General features: G+C 36.9%; 1 protein-coding gene across 1 annotated transcript in view; it reads right to left on the bottom strand.

Moving 5' to 3' along the window:
- RP1 (RP1 axonemal microtubule associated) overlaps positions 1–25,601 on the bottom strand; it is a 333,216-nt gene that overhangs the window by 203,116 nt on the left and 104,499 nt on the right. The window contains exons 8-13 of the mRNA XM_057303012.2: positions 20,288–20,439; positions 10,341–10,419; positions 5,728–5,803; positions 4,773–4,849; positions 4,642–4,673; positions 4,336–4,465 (exon numbers count right to left, since the gene is read on the bottom strand). Coding sequence (XP_057158995.2) covers positions 4,336–4,465; positions 4,642–4,673; positions 4,773–4,849; positions 5,728–5,803; positions 10,341–10,419; positions 20,288–20,439 — 546 coding nt within the window. The remainder of the gene's footprint in view (positions 1–4,335; positions 4,466–4,641; positions 4,674–4,772; positions 4,850–5,727; positions 5,804–10,340; positions 10,420–20,287; positions 20,440–25,601) is intronic.

Below are 25,601 nucleotides of genomic sequence, written 5' to 3'. Positions count from 1 at the left end.
AAGAAAACTTCAGGCCAATATCCCTGATTAACATAGATGCAAAAATCGTCAATAAAATCCTGGCAAACAGATACAACAGCACATCAAAAAGCTTATCCATCACGATCAAGTTGGCGTTGTCCCTGGGATGCAAGGTTGATTCAACATACACAAATCAATAAATGTAATTCATCACATAAACAGAACTAAAGACAAAAACCACACGATTATCTCAATAGACACAGAAAAGACCTTTGGTAAAATTAAACATCCCTTCATGTTAAAAAAAAAAAAACTCTCAAGCAACTAGGTATTGAAGGAACATACCTCAAAGTAATAAGAGCCATATATGACAAACCCACAGCCGCTATCATACTGAATGGGCAAAAGCTGGAAGCATTCCCTTTGAAAGCAGGCACAAGATAAGGATGCCCTCTCTTACTACTCCTATTCAACATATTATTGGAGGTCCTGGCCTGGGCTAACAGGCAAGAGGAAGAAATAAAGTGTATGCAAATAGGAAGAGAGGAAGTCAAATTATCTTTGTTTGCAGATGACATAATCCTATATCTAGAAAATCCCATTGTCTCAACCCAAAAGCTTCTTAAACTAGTAAGCAACTTTAGCCTGAGGATACAAAATCAATGTGCAAAAATCATAAGCATTCATATACACCAACAACAAGCATGCAGAGAGCCAAATCATGAATGAACTCCCATTCACGATTGCTACAAAGAGAATAAACTACCTAGGAATACAGCTAACAAGGGAAGTGAAGGATCTCTTCAAGGAGAACTGCAAACCACTGTTCAAGGAAATCAGAGAGGACACAAACAAATAGAGAAACAGTCCATGCTCACAGAGAGGAAGAATCAATATCATGAAAATGGCCACACTGCCCAAAGTAATTTATAGAGCCAATGCCATTACCATTAAATCACCACTGACATTCTTCATGGAATTAGAAAAAAAGCTATGTTAAAATTCATATGGAACCAAAGATGAGCCCATATAGCAAAGACAATTCTAAACAAAAAGAACAAAGCTGGAGTCATCATGCTACCTTACTTCAAACTATGCTATAAGGCTACAGTAACCAAAACAGCATGGTACTATTACCAAAACAGATATATATAGACCAATGGAACAGAACAGAGGCCTCAGAAATAATGCCACATATCTACAGCCATCTGATCTTTGACAAACCTGACAAAAACAAGCAATAGGAAAAGGACTCCCTATTTAACAAATGGTGTTGGGAAAACTGACTAGCCATACGCAGAAAATGGAAACTGGACCCCTTCCTTACACCTTATACACAAATTAACTCAAGATGGATTAAAGACTTAAATGTAAACCCCAAAACAATAAAAACCCTAGAAGAAAACCTAGGCAATACCATTCAGGACACAGGTGGGGCAAAAGCAATGGCAACAAAATTACACCAAAAGCAATTTCAACAAAAGAAAAAATTGACAAATGGGATCTAATTAAACTAAAGAGCTTCTGCACAGTAAAAGAAACTATCATCAGCGTGAACAGAAAGCCTAGAGAATGGGAGAAAAAATTTGCAAACTATCCATCTGACAAACGTCTAATATTCAGAGTCTACAAGGAACTTCAACAAATTTACAAGAAAAAAAAACCCATTAGAGAAATGTAAATTAAAGAAATGTAAATCAAAACCACAATAAGATACCATCTCACATCAGTCAGAATGGAGATTATTAAAAAGTCAATGTCTTTGCTACTGTGAATAGTGCTGCAATAAACATATGTGTGCATGTATCTTTATAATAGAATGATTTATATTCCTGTGGGTATATACTCGGTAATGGGATTGCCAGGTAAAATGGTATTTCTGATTCTAGATCCTTGAGGAATCGCCACACTGATTTCCACAATGGTTGAACTAATTTATATTCCCACTAATAACCTAGGTGATGGGTTGATAGGTGCAGCAAACCACCAAGGCACACGTATACCTATGTAACAAACCTGCACATTCTGCACATGTATCCCAGAACTTAAAGTAAAAAAAAAATTTTTTTTAATTTAAAAAAAAGGGGAAAAAAGGCCAAGAAACAACAGATGCTGGTGAGGTTGCAGAGAAAAAGGCATGCTTTTACACTGTTGGTGGGAATGTAAGTTAGCTCAACCATTATGGAAGGCAATGTGGTAATTCCTCAAAGATCTAGAAGCAGAAACACCATTTGGCCCAGCAATCCCATTACTGGGTATATACCCAAAGTAATATAAATCATACTATTATAAAGATACATGCCTGCGTACGTTCACTGCAGCACTATTCACAATAGCAAAGACATGGAATCAACCCAAATGCCCATCAATGACAGACTGGATAAAGAAAATGTGGTACCTAACCACCATGGAATACTATGCAGCCATAAAAAGAAATGAGATCATGTCTTTTGCAGGGACATGGATGAAGCTAGAAGCTGTTATCCTCAGCAAACTAATCCAGGAACAGAAAACCAAACACTGCATGTTCTCACTTATAAGTGGGAGCTGAATGATGAGAACACATGGACACATCAGGGGGTGGGGGGGAAACAACACACACTGGGACCTGTTGGGGGTCCAGGGGAGGGAGAACATCAGGAAGAATAGCTAGAGGATGCTGGGCTTAATGCCTAGGTGAAGGGTTGATCTGTACAGCAAACCACCATGGCACACGTTTACCTGTGTAACAAACCTGCACATGTACCCTGGAACTTAAAAGTTGATTAAATAATATACATATATATACATATATATACACACACACACACACACACACACAAATCAAAAAATAAAAATAGAAAATATAAGATCATAGTTTCCTAATTTGCAAATTTCTCTCTTTTAATGTACCTGACTGCATGTGCTGGTACCATTGGGACCTCATATCATGATACTGCAGGACTGGAGTTCAGGGAACCCAACACAAGAAGCTGCTCTAGCTGGTGTACTTGATGTGAGAAATAAATGGTCTTGGTCTCTGACCCAGTGGTCTCGTGTTTCCTACAAGTAGGGTACAATTTAGATCCTTCACTGTTTCTGCTTTAACAATGGGAGATATTTTTGTGGCCACATCTGCAAATACAGGATACTAATAAAGAAAAAGAATAACAACAGTGGCAGCAGAGAACCCAGGGAATAGGATGAAGGGCCACTTTGACTGATTTAAGTGGATAAGTAATCTCAAATGGGAACCAATTTTTGCCCAGGTAAGGAAAATGTCTAAAGAATAATTTTGGAAAAAGAAGCTCCTAGGAAGTATTTTTAGACAGACACTTCTTTTCTTTTTTTTTTTTTTTTTTGTCCGAGACAGAGTCTCGCTCTGTCGCCCAGGTTGGTGTGCAGTGGCTCTATCTCGGCTCACTGCAAGCTCCGCCTCCCGGGTTCACACCATTCTCCTGCCTCAGCCTCTACAGTAGCTGGGATTACAGGCACCCACCACCACGCCCGGCTAATTTTTTGTATTTTTAGTAGAGACGGGGTTTCACCATGTAGCCAGGATGGTCTCGATCTCCTGACCTCATGATCCGCCCACCTCGGCCTCCCAAAGTGCTGAGATTACAGGCATGAGCCACCACGCCCGGCCCAGACACTTATTTTCATACAGGAGAAAACTGGTTGTTCCCTAGGATCTCAAATACGAGGCAGAAGGGGTTACATTTTGAGACATGCGGTAGGTTAGTAGCTCCAGCACATCCTCGAGACTGAACAGCACGGTTTCCAGCATAGTAAAGTACAGTTAAATTCATAGGTGTTGAAGGCAAATATTGTTTAAATAATGAAGATCAAAATTCAAAAAGAGTTGGAGGTTTGGGTTTATAGTCAAACATCTACCATCATCAGTTTACTCTTTTGTTAATTCTCATGGTTACAGCTTCATGACATGCAGATATTACACATCAAATCTAGTTTTTCCTTGCCTTGTTTTTCCTTTGTACATTTATTATTATTATGTCACTAGCTACAAATAATAATTATTAGATTTGTTGTATTTGTCTTCTTCATTAGATTATGAATGTCTGAAATACAGAATAATATTTTAGTTATTTTCTCTGGCCCTCAAATTATTTAACATGGTGTTTTGATAACTGCCTATATTTTATTCTTCAATTAATTAATACCAAATATATATATTTTTCACAGTGCCCAGATTTAAAGCCTGTCATCTATTTATCATTTTTATTAATACAGATAGTAAATTATTTAAATGGCCTAACACTTGTGTAAAGCCATCTGTAAAAAGAACAAAACTATAAATTAAACTGTGTCTAGAAATCTACCTTCCTTTAACTCCCAGACCTGTCCAGCACCACAAGCTTTGTACGATGGTTTTACCGTATTTGTCTGTCTTCTCTCCAATGGCGTCAACTGTGCCATCTGGATGCAAACGGACAAACCCTCCAGTCAGCTTGTTATAGAACTGAAGAGTATTTCCTTTTGTAAACTTCCAGCTTTCTGCAGTCCACTAAAAAGAAAAACAAAGCAAAACAAACAAAAACACCAGTATGAGAAGAAACAAAGAGAAGAAATTGCTAAGAAACAGCACTTACTAAACTCTATAGGCTGTTTTGTTTTAACACATCAAATAGTCATTTGAACATTGTTTATATGAGATAATCTAAAGCCCAAACAAAATCTTACTGTTTCTTTTCTCTTAAGTTCCAGTTTCTGCCCTGAGAAGATAAAGAGAGGGCCATTAATTTCAGAAGTGTCATGCTTTCTCCAGTCATCATAAAACAGTTTTCCAGGAAATGTGTATACATGATACCTACTCGCAGAGAAGATACTGTTATCCCTGGCATACAGTTCTCTGACAATTTTACAATCATCTTCCCCCTGATCTAGCCATCTGTGAAAAGAAAAGTGTATCGATTATTTTCAGACTTTATATTTACATTAACCATTGGCAATTATCTTCCCAAGTCAGAAATACAAGATAGCAGGAAAGGGAAAAGACGTGGCTATCTGGCTCTCAAAGGCAGAGCAGTACAGAATGGAAAAGAAAATCCTAAAATGACGCTAAGACTGCAAGGGAGGTAGAAGCAGCAGTTACTATCTGGTAAGGCTAAAATATGTTTTTGCCTAATACACAGGTGAGTTACTCAATCAGCCTGCTAACTGTCAAAGTCGTAGATGTTATATTCACTGGATCAATTTATCCTGTCCTTTGGCCACTAAATATAGTTCAAACTCTAATCAGTTATTTCATAAATGGTTATTATGGGTTCCATAGGAAAAGAGGCAGGAAAGTGTCAAAGAAAAAAAAAAGCAAATCACGAAAGCAAATCTATCACCACTGCTGGGAAAATAACTCAAAAATCAAGGTCTGTTGATAGTAAGTAAGCACTACCATCTCTGTATAAAAAGCTACATGAAACACTGTGTATATTTATTATTTTTTAACCTAATTTGGGACCTAGTCCAAAGGGAATATGTTTTCTTGTCAGAGACTTTCATTTTTCTTTCTGATATGTACAGAGAAGTAATATTTTTAAGAATCTATCTTAATTTACCATTAAATATTAAATTTCTATCATTAGGAATGATGATAAACATAATAAATGTCTTTCTCAATAGCATAAAGAGCCACTAAAATTAATGTTCACAAAAGTTACCCAACAAAGACTCAGTGACTAGGAACAACTAAATAAGTTACCCAGTTCTCAATGCACAAACTTGGAACTAACATGAAATGGATTTTTTCAATGTAAAAGTACACCTACAAACCTGTGACAGAAGAAGGCATATTCATAATTTGTTGTGGGATCCTTGATAACAACATCATCAAGAAACCAGCCATTTCCTAAACACAAATTAAAGAATGAAAATGTGATATGAATAAATATGGTCCAATAATACTTCAAGTTTTGAGAAACAAGTTCTAACTTCCAAATATACGTAAAGGTCTTGTACAATATAAAGCTTTAGTACTTCAAATAAAGCAAAATATAACAGAAGTAAACTGTAAGGAATGTATTTCTTATACATATAACAAAAGCAAAGCATTATTTTAAGGCTTCATGTCTTATTGTGTCTATTTCAGTGGGCTTTTCCAAACAATTGAAAATAGAACAATTCTGTAGCTGCTTTTAATTTCATAAACTGCATTCATAATCCTGAACCTAACATCTTCCAAAGAATATATACTCGATGAGTTACCAACACTTTCTATTTCCAGGAAGTTTTTTAAAGTTCAAATTTAAACAAAGTCTGCATAAAATATATATGTTTTGATAGACTAAAAATGAAAAATCATTCAGAAATCCTGTCCAAGCACATAGACTCACCTGATATACATGAAGGTAGAAATTTCTTTTTAAATGTTTAATTTCATATTAATTTGCAAACTAGAGTTAGTTAAAATCAATTTTACTTACACATAAAATATTTTAATTAGTCATAGTGGTTTTGTCTATGCAAAGGTCCAGCTCAAAATATATTCTATTCTAATTAAAATTATTGAGTTGGTGAGTTAATACTCATCAGCTATAGGATAAAATTTATCTTTTTCTTTTATTTTTTATTTGTATATGTTTAGAGACAGAGGCTCACTCTGTCACCCAGGCTAGAGTACAGTAGTGCAATCACAGTTCACCATAGCCTTGAACTCCTGAACTCAAGCAATCTTCCAGCCTCAGCCTCTCAAGTAGCTGGGACTCCAGGTGTGTACCACCATGCTCAGCTAATTTTTAAATATTTTTGTAGAGATGGGGTCTTGTATGTTGCCCAGGCCGGTCTTGAACTCCTGGCCTCAAGCGGTCCTCACACTTCAGCCTCGCAACATGCTGGAATTATAGGCATAAGCCACTGTTCTTAGCCAGATAAAACTTTTTAACGCAGCATACAAGACGCTTCAGCTTACTCTTCAGCTTCATCCCTCATCACATACTCCCGTTATTGAGTGGTGCCAAACTCTTCACAGTTCCCTAGATCAGTGGTTCCCAAACTTAGCATGCATCTGCATCACCAGGAGGGATTACAAAAACACAGACTACTGAGTTCCACAGTTTCTAATTCAGTAGACCCAGCACAGGCAGCCTACAGTGATCAAATGCCCCAGTTTGCCCAGGACAGAGGGTTTTCCCAGGATGCAGGATTTTCAGTGCTAAAACCGGGACAGCCATAGGTAAACCAGAATAGCCACAGGCAAACCAGTATGGCTAGTCATCCTAGATAAGACCCCAAGCATTGAATCTTTAACAATTTTGGTAAGCAATGCTAATGGCCCACGAACCACACTTTGAAAACCACTGCCACAGATGATTCACATACATAATTTTATGCCCTTACATACACTATTCTCTCCACCTGGAACAAAATCTCCAAAATGTTATTTAATTTCATTTTTAGATGCTATCTCCCAAAAAAGAATTACTTGTCTCCTTTAAGGAAAAATAAAATGTTACCAGAATTCTAAAATGAGTTTTAAGAACTGAGGAGGCTGTAAAGAAAACTCTTAGAGGTAATGATACATTGATTTTAACAATACTTTGTAAGTTAGTAAGTTAGTTTTTAAATTATTAATGTAAAAATATATTGCCTACATTTTCATCATGTTTTTCCCATAAGAAAGAACCAGAACTGGATTTAGAAAACTAGAAAAGATGGGTTCCTAAAGAAAGCTAGGCTGTTCCTGCAGGGATTAGGGAGGGGTAAGTGTCTAGAAAAGTCTTATTAACCGGCATTGTTTACATATGTATGTTGGTGAGTAGGTATTTAAAGCAGTAATCATTTATGTTACTATCTTCTCGGATTATCTGCCTACAATTCTATTCCGACTGTTCTGCAGACTTTCCTTTCTTTGTGGCCAAAGGCCACTTAGGAAGCCTGCAGATTTTTATTCAAGTGGGGGTCATGTAACAAATTCTAGATGGCACAGGTTCTTCAAGTGGTTTCTTCACAACGGAAAAACCCCTACTACCCTCTCCTATTACTGGCAGTTGGTGAATAGGTATCAAATCAACAGCCAACCTACTGCAATGAAAACTTGGAGCTTTTATACTCAGTGGTGAACCCATAACTTGTTGTCTGTCCCTTCCTTCATTAAGTCCTGAATATGTAGCTTTGTGCCTACATTTAGGATGGTGCTGGGATGGGTCTGAATATACTTGTCCCCCTAAAATTCATCTATTGGAACCTAAGACCCAATGTGATAACATTAAGAGATGGAGCGTTTAGGATGTGATTAAGTCATGAGGGCTCAGCCCTCATGAGTGGGATTAGTGCCCTCATAAAAGGACTTCAGGGAACTAGCGAGGCCTTTTTGCCCTTCCACCATGGGAGGACACAGCAAGAAGCCCCTCCCAAGACAACAAATGCCAGCACTTTGATCTTAGACTTCTCAGCCTCCAGAAGTGTAAGAATAAATGTTTCTTCTTTATAAATTGCCCAGTCTAAGGTATTTTGTTATAGCAGCCTCAAACTAAGTAAGACAGATGGTGAGGTCTTGCTTCTAGTATTTTATTCTGGTCTTTTGAGACCTCAGCAGAAAATGAGACAGAAAAAAACACCATCATAACATTCTGTTAGACTGTACTTATAGTTCTGATTTTTGCTTTGGCCCAAAGTCATGAAGAGGACTGAAATACCTTAAATGACTAATTTTTTTTTACTTTTGCCCTTTTAATTAAATTTTTGTTTTACTAAATTGTAGTCAGAGAATGTGGCTTGTTTGGGGAAATTTACTGAGATTTTCTTTTTGGCCTAATATCTGAGTCAAATTATAAAAATGTTTCATGAAGTTTTGAAATGAAAGTGCTTCCCTATCTACAAAGTACAAACACCCGAGGAGAGTAACTGACGTATCCAACTAACCTACCAAAATCTGAGACATATGATAAAATCCTATCCTATCTTCTTTTCATTTCTTCCTGACTGTCTCTGAGTATTTTACTTTATCTATTTATATGCAATATTATCTGTGGAATAAAGGCTCATGACTCTTACAATCTCATTGTGAATTATAAACTTTATCAAAAAATTACCCTTCTTGTAACTTTTAATGCTTGTTGTCTTGAATTTTACTTTATCTTATAATAAGGTTAAAACTAAGATTATTTCTTTTATTTACATATTTCTGATATATCATTGCCTAAACTTTCATGTTTAATATTACTAGGTCATTTATTTCAAGTGTCTCTTGCATAGAGCATATAATTGGACACAGGGATTTTTTAGGTTGGAAATTATTGCCTTTATTTCTGTTTAGAAAAATTAACAGAAACTCAGAAATAAGGCTAAAAGATGACACATGTCCTTTCAATATTGTAGTAGAACACTAACAAGCTTGCCTGAGAATCATTTGACTCACTGTGGGAGTGTAACATTATTTGACTTAATATTTACTATGGATTCAGGCCTAGACTCTGTAAAATTAGCTATCAACTGACAAAAAATAATATGCAAATAATTTACATCTGTTCAAAATATAGATACATTTTGTCCAAGAGAGAAGACAACCTCAAAAGTATATTTGTATTGTCTATAGAACATTGGTCATATTTTTATTAATCTTATTCATAATTTTTTTTCATGGATTATAAGTATATATTTTTTAGTTTCTTGTAACCTCCTTTCAACCAGCTTTGTCAACCTCCTAATTCCTTCATTAATTACCTAAACACATTGTCCACTCTGTATTTGTGTAACAATCTTGTTCTTAGTTTGAAAATTATACTTTGACACTTTTTAATAAGAAAGTTTAGCACCTTGTTTGATGCATTTGGGGTTTTTTTTCCTTTTTTTTTTTTTTTTTTTTGGTATGTGTCCTTTAGTAGTCTGTCTTTTGTTAAGTGGATTTTGTTTATCTTATAATTGTTTTATACAGTAGCAGAAAATAAATTTATTGGGAAGATGTGAGTCATCTCACAGAGTTGATGAGAAGACTGAGGAAAAGCATGAATAAAATGGCAGGAGAAAACAGCTGAGACCTCACTGCCAGGACAGTCTCCTTAACGTGCCACTGTTGGACAATCAGTAGCCTTCAAGGAATATCACCACCAGGAAATACGACTGCTGCCTCCACCACTAACTACCATGCTGGAATGCCATCACATGTCACAACATATAAATCCCCAATCTCTTCTATTTTTTAAAATTACTCTTTCTAGTATTTAGGCCCATCCTAGATTATCCCTTTGGCCAAGCCTATGTCATTTTGAAGAAAAATACATCTAGTTAAATTGTAAAGGGTATTTGGAGACAATATTTTGATTTCATATAGTCAATACATAGAGATCCATTTTCTACCAATTTTCCACAGTATTTTCTAGATTTGAACAGAGTTTCATATAAATAGAATGGAATCAGACCTTCATGAACTCTCTGTGGAAGAGCCTTACCTGGGCCAAGTCCATCATGGCCTATCACAATCTTACACAAATCTCCAAGGTGCACAGCCTCCAGGAAAAAGGTGTCAGTCTATAACGAATCAAAAAGTATAATTAGATCTAGACTATAACTCTGATTTATACCAATAGTATAAATTAAGATGCAGTGTTTGTTGTTGTTGTTGTTGTTGTTGTTGTTGTTGTTGTTGTTGTTTTGAGACAGGCTCTCCCTCTGTCACCCAGGCTGGAGTGCAATGACACAATCTTGTCTCACTGCAACCTCGGCCTCCCGGGCTCAAATGATCCTCCTACTTCAGCCTCCTGAGTATCTGGTATTACAGGCATGTGCCACCATGCCAGGATAATTTTTGTATTTTTTGTAGAGAGGAGGTTTGGCTATGTTGCCCAGGCTGGTCTCAAAGTCCTGGGTTCAAGCAATCCGCCCGCCTCAACCTTCCAAAGTGCTGGGATTACAGGCGTGGGCCACTGCACCCAGCCAGTAAAAATTGATTGTAAAAATTAATTTACAATTAAAAGGAGACATAGTTGTGCTCCAATGGTTTATATATTCAGAATACAGACAAAAAGTGAAAATCACAGAATACTTTCGATAAAGTCAAAGATAACGCTATAGGTTTCAATCCGAGAAAAATACATGATGTAGCATATCCATTAAAAAATGGTAAGAAAAAAAGTAGCCTTTGTATAGTGTATTATGTTTCAAAATATTTTCATATGCATATTTTATCCTCAAAAATCGCTAAGTGAAAAAAAAATCCTTTCTACAGATAAGAAAGTTGACGCACAGATCCAGGATTAGAGCTCAGCTCCTCTGACACATAATAAGACTATTTTCTTTTGAATCTCTTTGTCTCTACGTAAGTGCACTGTTAAGAATATAAATAAGGAGAAACAAAACCATTAGCATTCATTAATAAAAAAATACTGTTCATGCCTGGTACAAATTAATGGATAACATTGTTATCCCTTTATCCACCAAACAGAACAGTTAGAAAAGCAGGACTTTCTATGCAATAAAAGAAAATTACGAGTTATGATATTTATAATAATCGATATAGAGAACTCTAAGGAAAAGAGAAGAAACGTATAATGAAAATATGCTGACATACTCATTAAGAACTAGTTGGGTCATCAAGGAAAGTTGAGATAAATATAACATGATAAAATGTCTATAATTTACTCAGTAAAAGAAAAAGTTAAATATTACATGCATATTAATATTAGAAATAATAAAATAATGTATTTCGCTTCTACATTCAACAATAAAATTGGCTGTATATAATTATCCACATTTAACAATATACATACAGATTTAAACATCGACAAAGAAGGGAGAGATGTCAAGAAGATGGCAGATTAGGAAGCTCCAGGCTCCAATTTACACACGGAGACACTAAGTTAACAATAATGTAAGAACTAGAATACTCTTTTTTGAAAACTTTAGAAACCACTTAAGAGATGCAGCACCCAGGCCAATGCATAACCAAGAAAGGACTTCATCCAAAAAGGGCAGAAAAGTTCAAGCCATTTTACATGCCCATGCCCTACCCCTACCTGGCATAGTGCAGTGCAACAGGAAGGAAACCACCCACAGTCCAGAACCTCCCTCAGGACAGAAACGAAAGAGTGGACCATACATCCAAAATTCTGTCTTGTCTGAAGGCTGCCTGAGAAACTGGTTTTTGTCTCCCCTGACTTGGAGCCATGGCAGAAATGGCAGATAGTTTGGAAGGCTAAAAGACAGAGGCCAGCCCTGCAGCCTGTCTTTTCAACAGAGCTTCTTCAGTACAGCAGAGAGACAAGGCAAGCAGGAGACTGTGGGCTCTAGATAAGAAACAGGAGCAAGCAATTAAGGAAATTAAGATACTTAAAATCAAATACATAAGCCCAGGGAAGACACATTGTCAGAAAAGGTTTGAGAGGTCCCAAACCTCCACCGGGGCTGATCAATGCAAGTTTTCCCCTAGTAAAGCATGTGACTCATAATGACTGTGAGGTATGGTTGTATTTCTAAATGTTCAAATCTCAATAAAAGATCACAAAGCTTACAAAGAAGAGGAAAACATGGCCTGATCAAAGAAATGAACGGTTCCATGAAATAACCCTAAAGAAATACAAATCTCTAAACTTCCTGATAGAAATTTAAAACAACTATCTTAAAATACTAAATGAGCGAAAAAGAATACAGAGAGACCAACTAAATGAAATCAGTAAATTCAGGCATGAATACAATGAAAAAGATAGAAACTATAAGAAAGAACAAAACAGAAATTCTAAAGCTGTTAATATAATTAGTGAATTGAAAAATTCACTAATGGGGTTTAACCTCAGATTTAATAAGGCAGAAGAATCAGCTTTCTTGAAAGCAGTTCACTTGAAATCATCAAGACAGGAACAACAAAATAAAAGGGTGAAGAAAAGTGAAGAGAGCATAAGAAACTCATGAGACACCATCAAGCAGGCCAACATATGCATTACGGGAATTTAAAAAGGAAAAGAGAGAGACAAAGGGACACAGAGCTTTTTTGAAAAAATAATAGCCAAAAACTTCTAAAATCTGAGGAGTGAAATGCACATGTAAATTCAAGAAGCTCAATGAGCTAAAACTAAAATAAACCAAAAGAAATCCATACATAGACACATTATAATCAAACTGGTGACTTTCAAAGAGACAATCGTGGAAGCAGCAAGAGAAAGGCAACTCATCATATATGAAGGAGATTCTATAAAATTGTGAGTAAATTTGAGCAGAAACCATGCAGGCTAAAGGGCAACAGGATGATACATTCAAAATATTAAAAGAAAAAAACCTCTCAACCAAAAATTCTACATCAGGCAAAACTGTCAAAAGTGGAGAAGAAATTAAGATTTTCCCAGATAAACAAACTGAGTAAGCTCATTACCACTAGACCTACAATACAAGAAATGCTAAGGAAGTCCTTCAAGTTGAAATAAAAGGACACTAGATAGCAACATGAAGTCATATGAAAATCTGAAGTTTGAGCCCAGGATCCAGAGGCTTGCGGTAAGCCAAGAACAATACATACATCTCAGTATATACATAGGTTGAAAGTGAAAAGATAGAAATTCTATGTAAATGGGAACCTAAAGAGGGAGACAGTGGCCATATTTATATCAGACAAAATAGAGTTTAATTCCAAAACTGTCACAAGAGACAAAAAAAGGTACTGTATAATGATAATATGGTTAATTCACCAGGACTTAATGTTTATATATATATATATATATATAAATATATATATAATTCATAAATATATGTGCACCTAACATCAGAGTATACATATATACATATACATACATATATGTATATATGTATACATACTTACATATGTAAACCTATATATGTAGGTATACCTGTATAAGTATGTATCCATATATATACATACATACACATACATATAAAGCAAACTTTTACAAAATTGAAGGGAGAAATAGACAGCAACACAATACTAGGAGATTTCAATGCCCCACTTTCAACAATGGATAGAAAAATGAAACAAAAGATCAATAAAGCAAGTGGACATGACCAACACCATAAACCAATTGGTCCTAACAGACATATACAGAACCACCAAAAAACACGGAACATTATCCATGAGAGATCACAAGTTAGTTCACAAACAAGTCTTAACAAATTTAAGAAAATTAAAATAATATAAAGTATCTTTTCCAATCATGGTGGAACAAAACTAGAAAATAATAGTAGGTGACTGAAATATTCACATATATGTGGAAATTTAAAAACTCACTCTTTTTTTCTGTTTTTATTTTGGTTTTTATTTTATTATTATACTTTAAGTTCTAGGGTACATGTGCACAACATGCCGGTTTGTTACATAGGTATACATGTGCCATGTTGGTTTGCTGCACTCATTAACTCATAATTTACATTAGGTATTTCTCCTAATGCTATCCCTCCCCCTGCCCTCCCACCCCACGACAGGCCCCTGTGTGTGATGTTCCCTGCCCTGTGTCCAAGTGTTCTCATTGTTCAGTTCCCACCTATGAGTGAGAACATGCGGTGTTTGGTTTTCTGTCCTTGTGATAGTTTGCTCAGAATGATGGTTTCCAGCTTCATCCATGTCCCTGTAAAGGACATGAACTCATCCTTTTTTATGGCTGCAGAGTATTCCATGGTGTATATGTGCCACATTTTCTTGATCCAGTCTATCCTTGTTGGACATTTGGGTTGGTTCCAAGTCTTTGCTATTGTGAATAGTGACACAATAAACATACACGTGCATGTGTCTTTATAGTAGCATGATTTATAATCCTTTGGGTATATACCCAGTAATGGGATCACTGGGTCAAGTGGTATTTCTAGTTCTAGATCCTTGAGGAATCGCCACACTGTCTTCCACAATCGTTGAACTAGTTTACACTCCCACCAACATTGTAAAAGTGTTCCTATTTCTCCACATCCTCTCCAGCACCTGTTGTTTCCTGACTTTTTAATGATCGCCATTCTAACTGGTGTGAGATGGTATCTCATTGTGGTTTTAATTTGCATTTCTCTGATGACCAGTGATGATGAGCATTTTTTCATGTGTCTTTTGGCCACATAAATGTCTTCTTTTGATAAGCGTCTGTTCATATCCTTTGCCCACTTTTTGATGGGGTTGTGTTTTTTTTCTTGTAAATTTGTTTAAGTTCTTTATAGATTCTGGGTATTAGCCTTTTGTCAGATGGGTAGATTGCAAAACTTTTCTCCCATTCTGTAGGTTGCCTGTTCATTCTGATGGTAGTTCCTTCTGCTGTGCAGAAGCTCTTTAGATTAATTACATCCCATATGTCTATTTTGGCTTTCGTTATCATTGCTTTTCTGTTTATGTCATGAAGTCCTTGCCCATGCCTATGTCCTGAATAGTATTGCCTAGGTTTTCTTCTAGAGTTTTTATGGTTTTAGATCTAACATTTAAGTCTTTAACCCATCTTGAATTAATTTTTGTATAAGGTGTAAGGAAGGGATCCAGTTTCAGCTTTCTACAGTTTCAGCTAGCCAGTTTTCCCAGCACCATTTATTAAATAGGGAATCCTTTCCCCATTTCTTGTTTTTGTCAGGTTTGTCAAAGATCAGATGGTTGTAGATGTGTGGTGTTATTTCTGAGGCCTCTGCTCTGTTCCATTGGTCTATATATCTGTTTTGGTACCAGTACCATGCTGTTTTGGTTACTGTAGCCTTGTAGTATAGCTTGAAGTCAGGTAGCATGATGCCTCCAGCTTTGTTCTTTTGGCTTAGGATTGTCTTGGCAATGCAGGCTCTTTTTTGGTTCCACATGAACTTGAAGGTAGTTTTTTCCAATTCTGTGAAGAAAGTGATTGGTAGCTTGATGGGGATGGCATTAAATCTATAAATTACCTTGGGCAGTATGGCTATTTTCATGATATTGATTCTTCCTATCCATAAGCATGGAATGTTCTTCCATTTGTTTGTGTCATCTTTTATTTCGTTGAACAGTGGTTTGTAGTTCTTCTTGAAGAGGTCCTTCACATCCCTTCTAAGTTGTATTCCTAGGTGTTTTATTCTCTTTGTAGCAATTGTGAATGGAAGTTCACTCATGATTTGGCTCTCTGTTTGTCTGTTATTGGTGTATAGGAATGCTTGTGATTACGTTTATTGATTTGCATATGTTGAACCAGTCTTGAATCCCAGGGATGAAGCCCACTTGATCGCGATGGATAAGCTTTTTGATGTGCTGCTGGATTCGGTTTGCCAGTATTTTATTGAGGATTTTTGCACTGATGTTCATCAGGGATATTGGTCTAAAATTCTCTTTTTTTGTTGTGTCTCTGCCAGGTTTTGGTATCAGGATGATGCTGGCCTCATAAAATGAGTTAGAGAGGATTACCTCTTTTTCTATTGATTGGAATAGTTTCAGAAGGAATGGTACCAGCTCCTCTTTGTACCTCTGGTAGAATTCGGCTTTGAATCTGTCTGGTCCTGGCCTTTTTTTGTTTGGTAGGCTATTAATTATTGCCTCAATTTCAGAGCCTGTTATTAACAACTCACTCTTTAAACCGTCATTGGGTTGGGTGATGTCAGCAATATGGCAGACTGGAGGTTTCTGACTTTCAATTCTTCCATGGACGTACCAAATAAACAAATACAAATACAACAATTCATTTTGAGAGAAATTCAGACACTTGTTGCAACACACACACACTGGGAAACTGAGAAAATATCCACACCGAAACAGGTAGAAAAAGCTGAGATAAGCTCCTGCCGCAAACCACACCCCAGAAATAGCACTGCACAGTCAGGAGCTTCTCCAGCTTCAAAAAGGAAGTGTTTGTTTTTCATCTGGAGCCCACAATCTCTTTCTTGTCTTATTGTCTCTCTGCTGTACTGAAGAATCTCTGCTGCAAAAAACAGGCTGCAGGGCTGGCCTCTGTTTTTCCAGGCTTCCAAACTATCTGCCTTTTCTGTCATGGCTCCAAGTTAGGGGAGACATAAACCAGTTTCTCAGGCAGCCTTCAAATGAGACAGAATTCTGGACATAGGATCCACTCTTCCATTTCTGTCCTTTAGTTATCCTGTTGTGCTGTGCAATTCTGCAGTCTTCCTATTTGTAAGGAAGACCCCATTGAAGCCCAGCTCTACCAAACAAAAGCACAAGTTCCTCTCCTTCAAAATGATGGCTCCCGTGTGCTCCTCTTCCCAGGCATGGGGATGTACAAAAATAGAAAAATGAAAGTAAAAAAAAAGTGGCATGTCTGCACCTTCTCTATATGTGAGGAGTTCCCGTTCCTGCCTCCTGAACCAGAACTAGAGGGCTTCTACTGAGCCCCCATATCTGAGGTCCAGTGCCTATTTCCAGGTTTCTGGTGCATTGAATCCAGATTGAGGGATTGTGGAGGAGAAAACCTAAATTTTATGGTTGCTATCCAAGGGATTGGCTCCTACATCAACTGCCTCTGAGAACAGATGGGGCTTGGCATTTGAAAATCCCCTGGGACCACAGAGAACTAGGAGGTCATTTTAAACAGGCAGCTATACCCCTAGACTTAGTGCAGAGTAAGCAAGGAAAATTATCTAACTTCCAGTTTCTCCCTGGAAGAGGTCTGACTGCACACAATCCCAGCTGCTGTCCGGGGGTCAGGGCTTTAACTAGAGTACATGTGGAAGCCTAGAGGGCAGGAAATTAGTAAAGTTCCCAGAGCCTCAATAGGCATGTGGGTACTTCCCATGTCTTCTCACCCTAGCTAACTCCAGCAATAAAACCAAGTCTCCAGCTTCTCCCTGAAAAGAGTTTCTCCACACACTGAGCATCCCAACTTTCATAGCTCCCACCTAAACAACTGGCTCCTAAATCACCTACCTCTGGAAATGTGGGGGCTCAGCATTTGAGAATTCCCTGGTACCACAGAGAACAAAGAGGCAATTTTAACTGGGTACAAGAACACTTCCAGCAGCTATCCCACATAAGGCTTAGCACAGAGCAAGCAGGCAAAAATACCCAAATCCCATTTTCTCACTACAAAAGGTTGGACTTGCACTTTCTTAGATGTTGTCCCAGAGTTGAGCTTCTAATTAGCCAGCATCTGGTTGGTGATAAGTCAAGTAATTAGAAGTCCTTTGTGCACCTGAACAGACATGCCTTCTTCCCCAGCTGGCTCTGGCGATAAAGCCAATCTTCATCTTCTCCCTGGAAGGAGTTTGTCCATACATCGAATGTCCCATATTTTACAGCTTCTACCTGAGGGACTGGCCTTTAAACCACCTAGCTGTAGGAGCTGATGGGGATAGGCATTCTCAAGTACCCCAGGGACCACAGAGAATGAAGAGATGCTTTAAACACATAAGGAGCACTTCCAGCAGCTTTCTCCTGGCTTCATGCAGAGAGAGCAGGCAAAAACCCCCAGCACCCAGTTTTTCTTTGAAAGGGGTTTGACTGTACACCTAATGTCAAGTTTCCCAACGATTTCCATGGGTTACATTTTTAATTATCTTGCATCCAGGCGGTGACAGAACAAGCAATCAGTAGTCTACTGTCTGCACACTTCATACAGCTCTTTCCCCTGGTTCATTCCAGAGATAGAACAAGTCTCCAGCTGACCCACCTGTCTCTAAGAACTGATGAAACTGGGCATTTGCTAGGCTCTTGGGAGCAACAAACAGCAATGCAACTGTGTGGTCTGAATAGGAGTGCAGGCATTTGCCACAGATCCCCTCCCCAGCTTAATGCAGAGTGAGTGAGAGATAAACTCCAGCTCTGAGTTTCTGCCTGAGGAAAAAACGAACTTGATCACACATCTAGCAATTCATCTTTTCCAGCTGCTTCTCAAGAGACTGACTTCTATCTTACCTATCTCTGGGGCACTGACAGGACTTGGCACACCCTAAACTCCTGGGGGCCACTAAAAACAAAGACAGTAGTTGGGACAAATGCAAAAGTTTGAGAGGCACTTAATCTCTGCCAAGTTGATCAGTGAGGTCTATTTCCTACATGAAGCCAGTCTCACAAGATTGGGAGAGGTGGCTGTCTTATCTAATGCATAGAAACTAATAGAAAGAGTCAAAGAAAATGAAGAAAAAAGGGGAATATGTCCCAAAAAAAAGAACAAGATTAATTTCCAGAAATGGAACTAAGTGATTTACTCAACAGAGAATTCAAAATAACAGTCACAAAGATACAGACATCAAGAGAGTGATGAATGAACCAAGTGAGAATTTCAACAAAGAGGAAATACAAAGGTTTAAGTTCCAGAATAAATAAAGAACTTCTACAATTCAACAACAAAAAAAAGAAATAACCCAATTTTTTCTTTTTCAACTTTTATTTTAGATTCAGGCAGTACATGTGCAGGTGTGTTAACTGGGTATATTGTGTGATGCTGAGGTTTGGGATATGAATGATCCCATCACCCAGGTACTAAGCATAGTACCCAACAGTTTTTCAATCCTTGACTCCTTCTCTCACATCCCTCTCCACACCCTAGTGTCTATTGTTGCTCTCATTGTGTCCATGAGTACCCTATAATGAGCTCCACGTATAAGTGAGAACATACAGTATTTGGTTTTCTATTCCTACAAATAACCCAACCCTAAAATGGGCAAAGGACTTGAACAAACATTTCTCCAAAGATTATATACAAGTGGCCAATAAACATATGAAAGATGTTCAACATCACTAATAAATAAAGAAATGTAAATCGAAAGCAATGAGATATCCCTTCATAGCCATTAGGATGGTTACATAAAAAAAAAAAACAAGTCTTGGCAAGGAGATGGCAAAACTGGAACCCTTGTGCACTGCTGGTGGGATTGTAAAATGGTACAATTGCTATGCAAAACAGCACAGTAGTTTCAAAAAATTAAAAACAAACTACCATATGATCCCTCAATCCCACTTCTAAATATGTCTCAAAAACAATTTGAAAAGATGAGCTCAAAGAGATATCTGCACCCCTATGTACACAGTAGCATTATTCACAATAGCCAAGAGGTGGAGGCAACCCAGATGTCCATTAATCAATGAAATCATAAACAAAATGTAGTTTGTTTGTTTACACACAATGGAGTATTATTCAGCCTTAAAAAGAAAGGAAATACTGTCACATGCTATAACATGGATGAATCTTGAGGACATTATGCTAAGTGAAATAAGCCAGTCACAAAAGACAATTACTATATTATTTCCCTTACATGAGGTATCTGAAGTAAATGCACAGAAATAGAAAGTAGAATGGTGGTTACTAGGGACTGAAGGGAAGGAGAAATGGGGAGTTGTTAATTATTAGATTACCTATTTTGGAAGATGAAAAAGTTCTGATGATCTGTTGCACAGAAATGTGAATATACTTAACATTACTAAACTGTGAAATTAAAAACTCTTAAAATAGTTACAACAGTAAATCTTATTTTATGTGTTTTTACCATGATTAATCTTTTTAAAATCAAAGGGCATTTTGCTTACTTGTCCTCTTAAAAAATTGAAGGAGCTCTTCGATCTAAATAGTTGTCTGGATCCTGTATCTCCCTTTTCCCCATGGATGGAAATGTAGACGTTTGCTACTGTTCCAGCATTCCATAGCTCACCCGTTGCCACATTCACTTCATATATTGTCACTGACAACATAAAAAAAAAAACTTTCAGTGCCAAGCAGTACTCATATAACAGAAAATTACATACAGAAATCTCCCCTTATCCATGGTGGAAAAGTTCCAAGATCCCCAGTGGATGCCAGAAACCACAGACAGTAAAAAATTCTATATATACTATGTTTTTCCCTATTGATACATACCTATAATAAAGTTTAGTTTACGAATTAGGCACCATAAGAGATTAACAATAACAATAAAATTGATTAATTATAACAATATGCTGGTCACAATTTCACAGACAGAAAACTTGTTCTTACCACAAATCTTAGCAAATTTGACATACTTTTTTTTTCTTTCCATATCAATTCAATAACTTTCACCTTTTCACTTAAAGGAAGTACTTTACGGCTTCTCTTTGAAATATCCAAATTGCCAGCATCACTGTTCTTGCACTTTGAGGCCATTATTCAGTAAAATAAGGGTTGCTTGAACACAAGCACTACGATGCTGTGACAGTCGATATAATAACCAAGATGGCTACTAAGTGATGCACAGGCAGAGAGCATACACAGCATGGATTCACTAGAGAAAGGGGTGATTCACATCAGGGCAGGATGGAGCAGGACAGCAGAAGATTTCATTACACTCAGAATGGGACATAACTTAAAATTTATGAATTGTCTGTTTCTGGAATTTTACATTTAATATTTTTGGACAGCAAGTGACTTTGAAGAACTGAGACCAAGGAGAGAAAAACCATGGATAAGCGGGGACTACTGTACAGAAATCCAATCAAGAGTTCTAATTCCAGGTAATATGGAGTAACCCACACCATCCAGTCTCTCCTACTGAATGCAGCTATAAAACTTTGACAGAATGCATAGAACAGCTATATGAAGATCAAAACATGAACAGCAGCAGGAGGAATGGGGAAGAAGACCAACATTTAAAGTAACACCAAGCATCTGTGAGTTTACCATTTTTCCTCCTCCACAGTCCCCCAGCCTGGATTCAATGCACCAGAGACCTGGAAATAGGTACTGGGACCTCAGATATGGGGGCTTGGTAGAAGCCCTCTAGTTCTGGTTCAGGAGGCAGGAAAGGGAACTCCTCAAATATAAAGATGAGAAGATGCAGACATGCTACCATTTTTTTACTTGCATTTCTCTATTTTCTTACATCCCTGTGCCTAGGAAGAAGAGCACATTGGAGCCAACATTCTGAAGGAGAGAACTTTCTCTTCTGTTTGGTGGAACTGGGCTTCAATAGGGTCTTCCTTCCAAACAGGAAGACTGCAGAAGTGCACAGCACAACAGGATAACTAAAGCCTCAATTTTCTTTCTTTTTTTTTTTTTTTTTTTTTATTATACTTTAAGTTTTAGGGTACATGTGCACATTGTGCAGGGTAGTTACCTATGTATACATGTGCCATGCTGGTGCGCTGCACCCACTAACTCGTCATCTAGCATTAGGTATATCTCCCAATGCTATCCCTCCCCCCTCCCCCCTCCCCACCACAGTCCCCAGAGTATGATATTCCCCTTCCTGTGTCCATGTGATCTCATTGTTCAATTCCCACCTATGAGTGAGAATATGCGGTGTTTGGTTTTTTGTTCTTGCGATAGTTTACTGAGAATGATGGTTTCCAATTTCATCCATGTCCCTACAAAGGATATGAACTCATCATTTTTTATGGCTGCATAGTATTCCATGGTGTATATGTGCCACATTTTCTTAATCCAGTCTATCATTGTTGGACATTTGGGTTGGTTCCAAGTCTTTGCTATTGTGAATAATGCCGCAATAAACATACGTGTGCATGTGTCTTTATAGCAGCATGATTTATAGTCATTTGGGTATATACCCAGTAATGGGATGGCTGGGTCAAATGGTATTTCTAGTTCTAGATCCCTGAGGAATCGCCACACTGACTTCCACAATGGTTGAACTAGTTTACAGTCCCACCAACAGTGTAAAAGTGTTCCTATTTCTCCACATCCTCTCCAGCACCTGTTGTTTCCTGACTTTTTAATGATTGCCATTCTAACTGGTGTGAGATGATATCTCATAGTGGTTTTGATTCGCATTTCTCTGATTAAAGCCTCAGTTTTCTAAGCAAAGGACCAAAAGAAAGATCCAAGAACTGTAGTGGCTTTAAGAACTGAACTGGCATTGGAACCACAGCCCACAGAAGACAGGTTAGGATTTATAACCTGAAATTAACCAGTAGTCAACTATATACTAAAACAAAAATATCAACATTCTCCTTAGGATTTAAATAAGAACTAGTGTCTCATATAATAATATGTAAAATGCCCAGAATATAATAAGAATACTCAGAATATTAAGAACAAGAAAAATATCAGCTCACATGGGAAAAGAGAATGGAGACATCACCATTGAGATGACACGGGTACTGATTATCTGGCAAAGATTTTAAAGCAGTCGGGACACAAATGTTACTACAAACAAGCATGAACACTCTTAAAACCAATGGAGAAATAGAAAATCCCCACAAAGAAATAGAAAATTTAAAGAAGAACTAAATAGAAATTTTAGAACTGAAAAAAAGCATCATAAACAAATTTTAAAACTCACTGAAGAGGCTCAAGAGCAGACTGGAGAGAACAGAGGAAAGCACAAATGAGCTTGAAGACAGATAAATAGAAATCATCCAATCTAACAACACAGAAAAATACTTTTTAAAAAAAAAGAACCTCAGGGACCTGTAGGATAATAATAAAATACCTGATATTCATGGGCGTGAAGTACCAGAAGAAGAGAAAAAGATTCTAATTGAAGAATTCTGTGAATTCAAGCACAGTTCTGCACTGCCCTCCCACACCAGCTCCATCCTCTGGATTTTCACATCAGTTGATATTCTTTCATATTCCATTCCCTCCTCAGCTCATGCAGAAGGTTTATAAGTAGGAACTATTGAGGGAAGTTTTATTTACTTTCTGGGATTGTAAACTTGACAATCCTTTTCTAAAGAATCTAAAGATTTCTTTTTTTTTTTATACAGGGTCTGGTTCTGTCACTCAGGCTGGAATGCAGTGGAACAATCATGGCTCACTGCATCCTCAACCTCCCAGACTCAAGCGATCCTCCCTCCTCAGGCTCCTGACTAGCTGGGACTACAGGCATGTGCTACCATGCCCAGCTAATTTTCTCATATATATATATATCTCATATATATATCATTTATATATCATATATATCATTTATATATCTCATATATATCATTTATATATCATTATGTATATATTATATATATAATTATGTATATATAATAATATAATTATATAACATTATATTATATTACATATTCATAATATATAATTTTATATTTTTTAATAGAGATGGGGTTTTACCATGTTGCCCAGGCTGGTCTTGAACTCAAGAGATCCACCTGACTTAGCCTCCCAAAGTGCTGGGATTACAAGTGTAAACCACCACACTCAGGCTTCCTTATTATTTTTCTAACCAAAATTTCATTTTTCCTTTTTTAAAAACCAAATAACTATGCTAAAGTTGGAGAGAGAAAACAAGCAGAGGGGGATCAGAGTAACAGTGGTCTATCACCTTTGTGCTATTCTAATCAGAGGTATTCTTCTTTTATTTTCCATGTAAGAACTTAAAAGACAAATATATAATAAAAATGAACTGAAATTTTCTTAATTGACATATTTACCCAGGGTTCTACTGGGTAAACTGAAATACAAAATAGTTGTTTCATTAAAAAGTACCCATAGGGCATCCGCAAAATGCATTTGCCCACAGAGACACCATCATAACAACAATGCTTGGAACATTTGCCTTTGTGAGAACCCCAGAAACCGCCTAAGAGGTTCCTGCACCCAGGCAAGCCCAAAGACAAAAAGAACCTCATCGAAGTCAGTAGGAAAATTCATGGCATTTTACATGCTGAAGCTCCCCCTCCTACCCCCAGCACATACAGCATGACCAAGTTGCCTTTACACCTAGATATACAAGGATGGTTCCACATATGAAAATCAATCAATGTAACATGCCACATTAACAGAATGAAAGACAAAAAACAAAAAACTTCATCAATGCAGAAAAAGCATTCTTATAATCCAACATCCTTCCTTGATAAAAACTCTCAACAAACTAGGAAAAGAAGGAAACTATCTCAACATAATAATGGCAATATATAAAAAGCTCACAGCTAACACAATACTTATTGATGAAAGAAAAAAAAACTTTTCCTCTAAGATCATGAAAAAGACAAGGATGCCCACTCTCATCATTTCTATTCAACATATGACTGAAAGTTCTAGGTATTGCAATTAAAACAAGAAAAACAAATAAAAGATAACCAACTTGGAAGAGAAGAAGCAAGATTATCGCTGTTTGCAGGTTATATATGTAGAAAACTCTAAAAGGCTCCACACAAAAAAAATTGTTAAAACAACAAAATCAACACTCAAAAAGCAGCTGCGTTACTATATACTAACAAAGAATAATACAAAAAGAAATTAAGAAAACAATTGCATTTACAATAGCACCAAAAACAATAAAATACTATACTTAATACTAAACCAAGGCAGTGAAAGATATGTACAGTGAAAACTACAAAACGTTGTTAAAATAAATTAAAGAAACAAATAAATGGAAAGACACCCCAAGTTTGTAGGTTAGAAGACTTAATATTGTTAAAATGTCTACCTTACCCAAAGCAATCTAAAGATTAAATGCAGTCCCTATCAAAATCTCAACAGCAATTTTTACAGAAATAGGAAAAAATCCAAAAATTCATGTAGATTGCCAAGAGATCCCTGAATAGTCAAAACAATCTTGAAATGATCAAAGTTATAAGCCTCACACTTCTTGATTTTAATACATATGACAAAGCAACAGTAATAAAGGCAGTGTGGTGCTGGGATAAAGATAGACAGACTAATAGAATAGAGTAGAGAACTCAGAAAAAAGCCCTCGATTATACAGTGAAATGATTTTGACAAGGGTGCCAAGACCACACAAGGAGGAAGGCAGTCTCGTCGATAAATGGTGTTGACTAAACTGGATATCCACATGCAAATAAATAAATAAATAAAGTTGAATCTTTATCTTACATCAATATAGATATTGACTAAAAATGGATTAAAGACCTAACCATAAAAATCTAAATACATAAAACTCCTAGATGAAATCTTAAGAGA

The sequence above is a fragment of the Pan paniscus genome, chromosome 7 (assembly GCF_029289425.2).
Source record: "Pan paniscus chromosome 7, NHGRI_mPanPan1-v2.0_pri, whole genome shotgun sequence".
In the NCBI taxonomy this organism is placed as follows: Eukaryota; Metazoa; Chordata; class Mammalia; order Primates; family Hominidae; genus Pan; species Pan paniscus.
The sequence above is the reverse complement of the archived record's forward strand: the minus strand, read 5'-3'. Positions and strand labels throughout refer to the sequence as shown.